The 13,925-nt window shown below is 36.5% G+C and overlaps 1 protein-coding gene across 10 annotated transcripts in view; it reads right to left on the bottom strand.

The window, feature by feature from the left end:
• IFT80 (intraflagellar transport 80) overlaps positions 1-13,925 on the bottom strand; it is a 106,340-nt gene that overhangs the window by 37,171 nt on the left and 55,244 nt on the right. For all 10 annotated transcript variants that reach the window (XR_007477649.1, XM_049710515.1, XM_049710508.1 and 7 more), the window contains one exon: positions 5,892-6,071. Coding sequence is in view for 9 of the 10 variants with exons in the window: in XM_049710515.1 (XP_049566472.1) it covers positions 5,892-6,071 (180 nt within the window). In the remaining variant the exon portion in view is untranslated. The remainder of the gene's footprint in view (positions 1-5,891; positions 6,072-13,925) is intronic.

Raw genomic sequence — 13,925 nt, forward strand, 5'->3', positions numbered from 1 at the left:
TCCATCAGCCTATAGGAGCCCCTCTCTGCGTTGCCTTTGCCTCTCTGCTTCTGGACCAGGAGTCAAGCAGGTTGGAGGCTTCCCTCCACACTCTGCATTTTTGTTCCATTTCTGGTCCACAGAGATGTTTATCCTATTTTTGAATCCAGATAAGTCTCTTTTAAAAATGCATTTCATAAATTATTGATCTCTTTAGAGCCAAATGTACATCTCATCCTTCCAAGTATGAACTTATGATACCATTTTCACCAGAAGTCTGAGCTCCCGGAGACTTTTTAAGAGGTCCAAAATGCCATCCTCTCCCAGAAGCATTTTAAAGCTAATGGAATGAAACAGAATTTTCTAAAGGAAGTTATATGGTCGTTTCTTTATAGCAACATGATACCCAGTGAAATAAACTGGCTGTTAACACAGGTTTAGGAAAATTCAATATTTTAAAAATCCGATGTATAATCCTCTGTCATTACTCAAATTATAGGCAGACTTCTTAAAATTCATATTGGCCTAAAGCTTCACATGGGGGAATTCTATTTTTTGTGAATCTGGAACACTAGAACAGGAATAAAACATCCTGGCCATGATAATAAACAAAAGACACACTGATAATTGCTGTTATAATTTCAAAGCTATGGTAAATCCAACATCAGAAATGTCCTGTGCTGAATTTTAAAATGCAGCCATTTACTCTGTTCAATTCAGGGCAGCTTCAGGACTAACCTGTTCATACTTGTATCACCTAATACTTCTATCTGACCACAATATTTAGACTTCTCAGACTGACATAAGTCCAAAAATTCTGTTTCTACACTTCCAAATACTCATTTAATCCTAAACATAGATATAGCCATAGCAATGGTTACCATTTATCTTTGCTTTACATACATTATCTCATTTAATCATCAAAATCACTCTTTCTTTAACTCTTATCTTTACAGGAGATAGAGTGACTAAGAATCAAATAATCTTGAATTATGGCAACAATTAAAAGCCAAAGCTGTGCCCCATGCTAAAGTGAGAGAGGCAGGAAAGAGAAAACGGTAAACTTGAGACCTGAGGAATGCTTCATCTCCTCCACCTGTACCCTCTCCCTCCTAGGCACTTCCTCCCAGCAAAGACATCAACTATCCCTTTTGGAAAGAATCATCCACTGGGATTCAGCCTGGAGACAAGGGACAACTTAAGAAACCGTCTCACTCTAGGTTACTGTTATCATATAAAAGCAGAGGTCCAGAGAGACAGGTAGGGCAATGAAGCCTATTGCCAGGTAGCAACTGCCAGGTCAAGGTCTGGATTTAATAATTAGGACTCAACATGATCTCTGGTTTCTGAGTTAACAAAACACAAATCAACCAAGTCTACCAAGCTTCTGAGAAAACTGTAAAACTCTAAACCAGGCAAACAAAAAGTTGTGATTGTTGTCCCTATAGCAATCTGTGGCTGCACCTCACAACAACGTTAAGTGGGCTGCTAAAATGTATGGACCCCAGTAAGGGAATCCTCCCAAGTGGGAAATCTTCCCAGAAAGGCAATCTAGAGTTGCCAAATTAACCAAGCAACTAACTTTATTGCTAAGAAAAAGAGTTCTCAAGATATTCCTGGCCAGCTGGGTTTTTGCTAGGAACCTGGTAATCACAGTGCGTTGTTTTCCCTTCTCCCATTTTCCAAATTGTTTTCATTGCAGCCGCCCTGTTTTCCCTTCGTCATTATAAACTGGGAATATGGGGAAGAGAAGAATATTAAAATTCGAATTTATTTATAGTTTTCCAGACCAGAGAGTTGGAGCTGGAATGACTGGATTAGTCTAGGTTATCATCTTTTAGAGAGGGGATGGGTTTGTTTTCAGTTGCATATAGAATAGCTGCAAAGTTAAGTAGTGCATTTCTGAATTATACATACATGTGAATAAGGGAAAGTATGCGTGGTGAGTAGATTGTAAGGGGATTAGTGATTTCTGTATCTTCATATTCACATCCTTATGTAAGTCTCTCCACTGTGTGGTAGACTGGACCTTGTAGCTTGCTTCCAGTGAACAGAAATAGGCTAAAGTGATGAGATGACACTTCTGAGTTCAGGTTATAAAAGACTGTGACTTACGTCTTGCTCACACTCTCTGTGCCCTTCGTAACTGCTCTGACAAAGCTGCCAAGTTGTGAGCTGCCCTGTGAAGAGGCTACATGCAAGGAACTGAGGGTGGCCTCCAGTCAACTGCCCTCAATTCAACAGACATTGATAAATGGAATCTTGCCAACAACCTTATCAGTGAGCTTGGAAGCCAATCCTCCCCAGCTGAGCCTTCAGGTGCCACTAAGCCCTGGCCAACACCTTGATTGAAGCCTTGTGAGAAACTATGAGCCAGAAACCCCAGCTAAGCCATGCCTGGATTCTTGACCCACAGAAACTGAGAGATAATAAATGTTGCTGTTTTAAGTCACTAAGTTTTCAGGTGATTTATTATGTAGCCATCGGTAACTAATACAGTTATGGTTGCTAAACAGCCAAAAAAGATAGACTATAGTGGATATCTGTTGTTTTCTGTCTGCCCAGAATCAAATGCTATCTTTTCTGGTAAATATGCTTTGGTTTTCCTTTGGGAAACCATTCCCCCTATTATTCTAAGTGACTAAGTGGTTTACATGGGGTTGACTCATCATTCCCTCCACCTCCCAACGAAACATACTTGACCCAGACTTGGCACATGAGATCCAATGCTGAGACCTCTGCTGTAATTACTAAGGGGCTGGAGGGGAAAGCACTCTTTCTGTTGGACTTGAAGTTGGTAGAATGTAAGCCTGGAGCTACCAAGGCCTCAAAAGAGAGACAGCATTTGTGAAAATGAAGCCAATACAGAAAAAAGGACCGTTGAGGAAGAGATATGATGGAACTCCTGTTGATCTTATTTAAGCCTCAGGATCCAGTACAGCCTCATCAGTCCCACCTTTTGACTTCACATGGACCAATAAATTTCTTTTGTTTCTTTATTCTTTACCTTCATTCAATTAATTTGAGATGAATTTATGAAAAAACAAAAGATTTTCAACATATTAATCTAGAAGGTCCCATGAGAACAGGAACCAAACCTGTCTTATTCACAGCTGTACTTCCCATTGCCTAGCTCAATGCCTGGCAAGTAGGGCATTGAATAAATGAAATTGTTCTAAGAAAAAACTATGAATAGACCCAGCTTAGCAAAAACGCAATACAAATGTCTTATAATCACTGAGAGAGTAAGACTCCTTTACAAAAATAAAAATACTATTCTAGTCCTAAAATTTTGAAAGATTATTTGCAAACATTACTTTAAGTATAAAGACAATTTGGATTAGATAAGCTATTTAAGAACCTCCACTGTTCATCTTATCTTATGTAAAAATCCTCTAATTCTAGGATGATTCCTTTTTATTATGAAAGAAAAACTTCTCTTTTTAAATATATTCTCATCTTGGGGCATTTCTGAAATTAAGACAATACTATATTAGCTAGCCACCAAGCACTACATGAGTAAAAGTGTGTCCCCAAATCAGCTGATTAGAACTCACAATGCATTCTTTGTCATAGACACAATACTATAAATAATGTTTCGGTTCCCAGGTTGACTAACAAAAATATATACTTACACCATCACCTAGATCCAAACACTCATTTACAAGAAATACAAAAGACAGAGAAGTATGTCAAACCACACTATGGGGATACAATTAGCAATGTCCACACTGTGGGGCTGGACAAACAATTTGGTTTCAACAAATAAACCGCAGGGGGTAAAATAGAGATGGAAGGGGAATCTACAGACTAAAAGAGACTTAAAAGATATGTCAACCAACTGCAACATGTAAACCATTCTGGATTCTGATTCAAACAAACAAACTTTTAAAAATGTGACATGGCGGAAACAATCGAAAATTTGAACACTTCTTGGATATTTGATAACATTAAGGAATTATTATCATTTTTAATGTATGATAATGGTATTGTGGGTATGTTAAAAAGAGTCCTTATCTTTTAGCTGTATATATTGAAAACTTCACAGCTGAAATGATACCTGAATTTGCTTCAAAATAACTGGGGGAGGGGGAAAGTAGATATGGACATGGATGGGGCAGGTTTGATCATGGGTTGACGGCTGTTAGGCCTGGGAGATGAGTACATAGAGATTCATTATACTATTCTTTCTATTTTTGTGTGGCTTAAATTATCCATAATAAGTTTAAAATTTTTTAAATAAGAAAGTAGAGGGACTTCCCTGGCTGGCCAGTGGTTAAGACTCCGCACACTGCAGGGGGCCCAGGTTCAATCCCTGGTCGGGGAAATAAGATCCTGCATGCTACAAGGTGCCGCCAAAATTTTTTAAAAAAAAAGTAGAACAAAGAAAATGTATAAGGTACCTAATTATTATCAATCTGGTGACCATTATCCAGATTGTCTGTGAAAATCTGGATACTCAGTCTAAAGAATACCTGAACAGACACATCCAAGAAATCACAAGATACATGCTTCCAAATTTTTTTTCAAACATTTTTTTTTTTGATGTGGATCATTTTTAGCATCTTTATTGAATTTGTTACAATACTGCTTCTGTTTTATGTTTTGGTTTTTTGGACGCAAGGCATGTGGGATCTTAGCTCCCTGCGCCCAACCAGGGATGGAACCCTCACCCCCCCACAATGGAAGGCGAAATCTTAGCCACTGGACTGCCAGGAAAGTCCCTCAAATTTTTATAGTAATTATAATCATCTGAATTCGGAATCCTGAAGATAGAGGCAACTGCTATGGACAGGAGAAAGAAAGGAAGAAGATAGAGTTCCCTTTCCTTTGGGAGAGAGTCTGCCATCAACACATTGTCTTTGGCCACTCCTCCTAACTTTCATCAACTAACTTTTTCCCATTTTAGCTTGTCTTAGGTAATTCTTAAAAGGGGAAAAAATATTTTTTAATCAGGTTAAATAAACTCATACAATTATAAATAAATAAAATAATGTAACCCTGACAGTGATCAGCAGGTTATTACGGCTGCCTTGAGGTCAGCTCCAGCAGTTAAATCTAACTTGTTACAGCTTCCTTCCTTCTTCCTCAACTGAATCCACATATTCCCTCAATGCTTCAAGTTTCACTATCCCTGTTGTCAAACCCAAGTTCATGTGCCGGAGGCACAGTGAGGCCAAACAAACCAAGACATTGAAGTCTGGAGCACAGAAAAGTTTATTGCAAGGTCTAAGCAAGGAGAAAGGGCAGCTCATGCTCAAAAGGCCCAAACTCCCCGACAGTTTTGGGAAGAGCTTTAAAAGGTAAGATTTGGGGTGAGGGCTGCAGGGTATGTGATTTTCTTCTGATTGGTTGGTGGTGAGGTAACAGGGTGATGTTTCTGGAATCTCAACCTTCTTATTCCAACCAGTCTGGGGTCTACATGCTTGTGGTCAAGCATGCAGTCACCATCCTCCAGCTGGGTTGGGGTCTTAGTTTCTGTAGAACAACTCAAAGATGTGGGCTTTTGTACCAGGGAGGGCCCCACTGGGTCCTGCTCAGTTTTAATCCCCTCTTTTCTTTGATACTCCTGAACCTTGAGGGGAACAGGTGAGGGACAAGAAAGGGAATAATGTTTTGGATAGAGAGGTTAACCATAAACTTGGCAGAGAAACTCGGGTTTAGGGGGCCTCAATTTCATTCCTGCCTCAACACCATAATTTCAGTACCTGTGGGCACTCATATTCTACGTCAGTGAAAGGTTCTTATTTTATGTCATGAAAAAGTCACTAATGGTATAGTTAAAATATTTCTAGTATGACTGAATCTTTATAAACCTGATTTAAATATAATTAATGAAGATAATTCCATTTTCTGTATTGTAAACTAATGTGAAAAGAAGAAGATTTAATCAACCTGAAACATAATTATACCTGCATGGTCCTTCTTTTAGTTAATGTTACTTGAAAATCTTTCCACTCCCAACGTTGCTCCACCACATGTGCAAAAACAACATGTCCATTTCCACAGGCTCCAGCGATCTGGGTGCCATCAATTGACCATGTGATATTAAATATGCTGCCAGTGTTGGGCTTTTCTAAAGCATATGACCACTGGGGAAGAAAGAACAAGAATAGAATTAATTTATTTCAAAAACATTTTAGAGAAGTTTCAAATTGAGCATATGTTAACATACTAGGATGACTTTTTTTTAAAGAATGTGTCTTTATTCTAGAATTATTTAGAAATATTTTCTTAATAAAATGATAGCATACTGAAATGGAAGATATAGATGTGATTTTTAAAGTATACAGTAGAATACATAATATGATAAAAGAGTATGAAATCACTCAAGAACTGCAAAACACCCACACCATTTTGATTTTCATTTAATTTTAAGCAGTTAATACTAAACAGGTAAATACAAAGATTATGTAGGAAAAAAACAGACATCTTACTATTAATTCATAAGGATCTCTATAGTCCACACATCTAAAAACCTGTTACAATATTTCTATAGTGTCACTAGAAATTGAAACTAAACACACAATGTAACTAAAACACCTCTAAAACACATATCTTAAACCATGAAAGTACAAGTAAATAGATATTTTTCTTCTTCTCACAGTGCAGTTAAGTATAACCTCTTCTAGAATCTATCTGTTTGAGAAAGCAATCTAGCAATATCAATAAGCATCACCTGGAAAAAGGAGATTCTTATGTGTGTGTGCAAATAAGACAGTAAGAAAAAAAAACTTTTTCAAAGATGGTATTATATGCATTTTCTTTCATTCTTTCAGATGAAACATACATATTTACTAGGAGGATGATTTATTTATTTGACTAAATTTATTTATAGTCTCTTTCCATTCTTTTAACCTTACAGACTACAGTCAAATTAAGTCTTGATTTTTTGTTGTTGTTGCCCTTGGGTGGGCATTTATTTTTGTTCTACATTGGTTTTTTGTTTGTTTGTTTTAATATTCATTATCAGCTATGGGCTCACTGACATAAAATTTGGAGAAAATAGAAAAAATATAGAAAAATTCACTAATCCACACTACTATAAAACAAGACTTTAAATTCCCAATAAAAGTTCACATATCCAATAAAAAGGCTGTATGACTCTTACTACCCACTGACACTTTTTTTCAACTCCTTCCCATCCCCCTTCAAATCTCTAACTATTGCTTAAGTAAAAGGCTCTATGATAACGTTACTATGAAGAAGGTAATGAACAAACTGTAAGCTTTGCTTCATCAGCAGCATAAACATATATACATAAAATTCATATTTTTAAACTATTTACTTTAAAGCATGATTTAAAAATACCCAAAGAACTGAATCACCCAGAAAAATCTTACTCAAATTAAACATACAAATATTTATCTAAGAATTCATGCCTGATACTAAGAAGAGAAAATGAAAAGAAATTTTAGATATTATCATCACCCTATATTCCTCTGACTTCTTTCAGAGTCCACATGAACCATGATACCCAAGTTATATTAAATTCTTACCTTCTAAAAAATTAAATTTCTTCCCCTTTGCAATTACTCTAGTAATAAAAAAAAAATACAAGCACAAGCAAATCATCAGAGAAGGAGTCTTGAATAGTTACTAAATTTGAGGGGACAGGGTTATATTTTGTCCAATCAGTAAAGTTAATAATTTTTATTGGCAAATCAGAAAGATTTATCATTTGTCCTTTTTTGAAAAATTGAGGTATAGTTGATTTACGACATTAAATTAGTTGCAGGTGTACAACATAGAGATTCAAAACTTTTTAAATTATTTTCCATTTAAAGTTATTATAAAATACTGGCTACATTCCCTGTGCTTATCATTTGTGCTTTTAAAGAGACTTTCAATGCTCCAAGTCTCTTTTCTTCTCCAAATAAGCCATGGAACACTGGATTCACATTTGCATTTCCAACCACTAGAAAGAAATGAAGCAGCCTCCCTGGATGTAATTTAGTGGTACTAGCAGCAAGAACTCTGAAGATGAATTTTTACCTATCCCTCACATTTATGCTAATCTCTTTGACCAAACTATCCCTTTGTTTAAGGTAGTGTTACTCAAAATGTGCTCAGGCCAGCACCATCTATATCACTTGTGATCTTGTTAGAAATGCAAATTAATAGGCCCCGCACCATCCTATTGAATCTGACCCTCTAGTGGATGAGCACCAGGAAACTTTTTGTTGTTGTTAGTCTGTTTTTCTTTTTAAATTTTTTTTTATTGAAGTATAGTTGATTTACAATCTTGTGTTAATTTCTGCTGTACAGGAAAGTGATTCAGTTATACATATAAATATTCTTTTTTAAATATTCTTTTCCATTATTGTTTATCATAGGATATTGAATATAGTTCTCTGTGCTATACAGTAGGACCTTGCTGTTTATCCACCCTGTATATAATAGCTTCCATCTGCTAACCCCAAACTCTCACTCCATCCCTCCCCCAATCCCCCACCACCACCACCTTGGCAACCACAAGTCTGTTCTCTATGTCCGTGAGTCTATTTCTGTTTCGTAGATAGGTTCATTTGTGTCATACAGTGTTTTAGATTCCACATAAAAGTGATTTCATATGGTATTTGTCTTTCTCTTTCTGACATACTTCAATTAATATAATAATCTCTAGTTGCATCCATGTTGCTGCAAATGGCATTATTTAGTTCTTTTTTATGGCTGAGTAGTATTCCATTGCATATATATACACCACATCTTCTTTATCCATTATCTATCAATGGACATTTAGGTTGTTCAGGAAACTTTTAATGAGCTCTTCAGGAGATTCTTAAGCATCATAAAGTTAGGACACTCGTCCTCAACTCTGTACATTAGAATCATCTGGGAAGCTTTTTTCAAAAAAATTACCAAAAGCCAGGAATACAACCAAATAAATCCAGAATTTCCTGGGGTGGGGTCTGGATATGTTCTTAAAAGTTCTCTGGGGGCTTCCCTGGTGGCGCAGTGGTTAAGAATCCACCTGCCAATGCAGGGGACACGGGTTCCGGCCCTGGTCCGGGAAGATCCCACGTACCATGGAGCAACTAAGCCTGCACGCCACAACTACTGAGCCTGCGCTCTAGAGCCCGTTAGCCACAACTACTGAGCCCACGTGCCTAGAGTCCATGCTCTGCAACAAGAAAAGCCACCTCAATGAGAAGCCCGCGCACGGCAAAGAAGAATAGACCCGCTTACTGCAACTAGAGAAAGCCCGTGTGCAGCAACAAAGACCCAACACAGCCAAAAATAAATAAATTAATTAATTTTTAAAAAAAGTTCTCTAGGTGATTTTAATGTAGAACCACTGTTCTAAGAGAAAAGCAAAATCTGTGATTCGCTTTAAGACTATCATTAGCTGCTGACTCACTGCTAATACCAAGCCAATGAATTTGCTAACACTTGAGATTACATGACCCTTGTTTTATCCACTAATCCAGCTTCTCTTTGTTATGTATAAATTTTTCTTACATTCATCAAGCTAATTTTTTTCTTTGAAACTTTTTATTAGAATTTCAAACATAAAGTGTAATAGGAAGAATAACATAAAGCAGTGGTTCTCAAACTTTAATGTGTATTAGAATTACCTAGAGGGATTGTTAAAATAAATGGCTGGGCTCCAGTTTCTCTGATTTAGTAGATCTAGGGTGGGGGCCAAAGTGTTTGCATTCTAACAAGTTCCCAGGTGGTGCTCAAGCTTCTGGTCCAGCAACCACACTTTGAGAATGGCTGGTATAATGAAGCCCCATTACCCAGTTTCCAACAATTATCAACTAATAGGTAATTCTTTTTTTTTTTTTTTTTTGCGGTACGCGGGCCTCTCACTGTTGAGGCCTCTCCCGTTGTGGAGGACAGGCTCCGGACGCGCAGGCTCAGCGGCCATGGCTCACAGGCCCAGCCGCTCCGCGGCATGTGGGATCTTCCCAGACCGGGGCACGAACCCGCGTCCCCTGCATCGGCAGGCGGACTCTCAACCACTGCGCCACCAGGGAAGCCCTAATAGGTAATTCTTATCTCATGTGTACTACCACCACGGCCCAGATCATTTTGAGCAGTCCCTTACATCATATCATTTCATCACAAAATACGTCGGCATATATCACTAAAAACACAAAGATTTTTTAACCCAACCTCAATACTATTATTAAACCTAAAAACAATTAACAGTAACTCCTTAATATTATCATAGTATCTAGTCACTGTTCAAATTTTTTCCAATTGTCCTTTTTTGTCTTCAGTTTGTTGGAATTAAGATACAAATAAGGTACAATCATTTTGATTGGTTGTGAAGTCTCTTAGATTTCTTTTGATCTATAAGTTCCCCTTACACATGTTCTTTTCCCTTGAAATTTTCTGTGGTTGAGGAAACTGGATCATGTCCTGTTGTTTCCCATAGTCTGGATTTTACCATCTGTATTCTCATGGTGTTAATATATGTTAGTCTGTCCCCTTTATTTCCTGTTAATTGATAGTTAGATCTAGAGTCTTGATCAGATTCAGGTTTGATTTTTTTGGCAAGAAAACTTCGTAAGTGATGTTGTGTACTTCCAGCAGGAAGCATTTAATGTCCGAATATCTTCTTATGCTGTTAGCAAATGATAATCATTGCCTAGGAGGACTAATTCACTTACAGTTGCAAAATGGTAATATTCCAATCCTTCTTTCTTCATTTACTAGCTGTAATAGTGCTACAAAAAGAAACATCTCCTCAACTATTTGGTTACCCTGGGATACAGTTCATATATCAAAGGCAGAATAAATTGATTATTTCCCCTTAATTATTAGTTTTCAAAAATATAAATTTGAATAGTGACAATATTATCAGTAGATAATTGTTAACTGTTAACTGTTTTTAGGTTTAATAATGGTATTGAGGTTAGGTTAAAAAAGAAGTCTTTGTGTCAGTGATATATACTGAAATATTTAGTGATGAAAAGATGTAATGTCAGGGATTTGCTCTAAATGATCTGAGCCATGGAGAAGTAGGTGGTGGTATAGATGAGATACGAATTAGCCATTAGTTAATAATTATTGGATAATGGGTAAATAAAGATTCATTCATTCATTCATTCAGTTGGTTCCCTTGTAACTTCCAAATGTAACCAAGAAATGTTACTGTTTAGTATCAAGAACTCATTAATTTTAACATATTTGATGTGTTTTTATAAATACAGTGCTCCAATTAGCCCAATTTTAGCCAGTGGAATCCCCTTTCAGTTGGTTCTTTAATCTTTTTGACAGAACCCTGTAGTTTTTGATCACTTCCCGGGCTTTGTACAATGAATGACAAAATGTTCCAGTCCCATTTTTATATTTCCTGACCCACACCTGGCATCAGTCTTTTCTTCAGTGAGTCATGGTGAACTTTATGGAAATACGGAAAATGGTACTGAAAAAAACCCCACAAGTGCTAAGGGTGCTCGCTGTTACTGAGCTGATCATTAAAGCCTTTTCTAGGCCTTTTTAATAGACAGAACTAGGAAATTTTTTCAATAACTCAAACTGATACTTCCATTTCAAATCCAGGAACTGTAGGATTTTTATTTACCCTCTCCAATCTTACCTCAGTATCTGCTTTCACTTAGCCAAAAATCCCAGCTGTTAAGAGCATCAATATAAATACTCAGAATAACAACATCAACACCACAAGCAAATAGTTACAAAAGAGTTAAAAAATTTTTTTCATTCTTTTGCCCTTAAGCTTATTTCCCTTTTTTTAAAAATGACAACTTTATTGAGATATATTTCACGTTATAAAATTCACCCTTTTAAAGTACAGAATTCAGTAGTTTTTTCAGTGTAGTCAGAGTTGTGCAACCATCACCACTACTATTTTCAGAACATGTTTATCACCACAAAAAGAAACACATGCCCATTAGCAGACACTCCCATTCCCCCCACCCTCACCCCCAAGCTCCACTAATCTACTTTCATTTTCTATTCTGGCCATTTCATGTAAATGAAATAATACACTATGTGGCCTTTTGTGACTGGCTTCTTTCACTTAGCATAATGCTTTCAAGGTTCATCCATGTTGTAGCATGCATCAGTATGTCATTTTATAGTCAAGCAATATAGTATTGTATGGATATACCATATTTTGTTTCTCCATTCATCACTTGATGGGCATTTGAGTTTTTCAACTTTTTTTTACTATTATGAATAATGCTGCTATGAACATCTGTGTATAGGTTACTGTGTAGACATGTTTTCAATTCTCTTGTATACATACCTAGGAGTGGAATTGCTGTGTCTGTGGTAACTATGTGGTAACATAGTATCCTATGTTAAGCATTGTACGGTGACGCTATTAAAATCTGACGGCAGATTTGTGGTTTAACATTTTGAGGAACTGCCAAAATGTTTTCCAAAGTCTTAGGACAATTTTCTGTTGAGTCTCTACTGTAAGCACAAGGAACAATCAAATCATTTAAAGTCATTTGGATTAGCTCCTCTCCGGGTAGGTATACAAATGACTGAATACACAATTAGGCTCATTTTTTTCATTTACTTTGGTTTTAGGAATTGCTTTCTAAAAATTTAATTTTGTTTTATAATTATGTAAAATATTTACAGGGTATCAAAATTAAATTTACCCAAAAAGTATATAAAACAAAGTATAATCAAAGAAGTCCAACCTCTATCCCTTTTCTCTCTCCTATTCTCTCCTTCTCAATATTGATAATTATTTTTTAATTATATGTTTTATCCTTATATCTTCCTTCATTCTAAGTGTGTATGTGCACAGCTGTGTGTGTGTCTCTGTGTGTGTGTGCATGCACCAGCATTTATCTAAGACAGGGGTAGGAGTAGTGATACAAATAGGTCCAATATGAAGACATTATCTATTGTAGTATATGGATATACATATCCTTTTATAGCTATTGATAGTATGATCAATATGTTTTTACGTACTCTGTATATCCATACGTGTGACTTCCAGATTGCTATAGCTGAAGCTAAAATTCTCCAGTAGACTCCTTGAAAGACTCATGGGAATAACATTCCTTGAGTTCTTGCATGTTTATACCAGTATGCTTATGACCTTTATATTTAAAAGCCAGAATAGCTGTAGTAACCTATGTTAAGCATTGTACGGTGACGCTATTAAAATCTGACGGCATTCTGATTTTCCTCCCTTTATGAGTGACTTGTTCTTTTCCTTGGATGCCCACAGGACTTATTTCTTCTTCTTTAAACTCCTACAGTTTTATTAGTGTATATCTGGGTGTTGGCCATCTGGGTCAATTTTCCTAGGTATCTGGTATGCCTTTTCAATATCAATTTCAGATCCCTTAGGTCTGAGAAAATCTTTCTTGAATAGTGGCTTTTAGTATTTTTCTGTTCATTGCCTTGGACTTCTCCTTTAAAGATCCCTATTATATGTACTTCAGATTTTCTCTGCCAATCTTCTGTATCTATCACTTTCTATCAAACTTTATATGTCTTTTGCCATTTCCCTGCTCCCATTTTACATTCTATTTATTTTAAGGCATCATCCACTGTGTTCATTGGCTCTTATACTCCTTCTAGTTTGGTCTTCATTTCTGTAATAATTTTTCCTTTTTTAAATAATTCCCTCCTGAGTTCTGTCACCTCTCCTTAAAAGTCTCCCATTCTCCCGTCACCTCATTTCCTAGTTTTTCTAATTCTGATTTATATGGTTATTTAATAGCTTTTGTCATGGTTTTAAAACATCCTTCAACTTCTTTTGAATTAACTGGTTGCAGTGCTTGTCTGTTTATGGCATGGTTTTGTTGTCTTTGGCAACATTATGTGATTTGACTGTGATCCTGATCTTCTGCTCATTTTTAAGTGAAATGGGTTTTGCTGTACTTTGGGGAGGAAGGGATGTTCCAGAAGGATAGCTCTAGAGCTCTCTCTTCTGTTGTTTTCTCACAGTGATTAAAAAAAAAAAAAAAAGAAAAGCCTCCATTTTTTGAGACTAGCATTCT

This window comes from Orcinus orca, chromosome 5 (genome assembly GCF_937001465.1).
Source record: "Orcinus orca chromosome 5, mOrcOrc1.1, whole genome shotgun sequence".
Taxonomy (NCBI): domain Eukaryota; kingdom Metazoa; phylum Chordata; class Mammalia; order Artiodactyla; family Delphinidae; genus Orcinus; species Orcinus orca.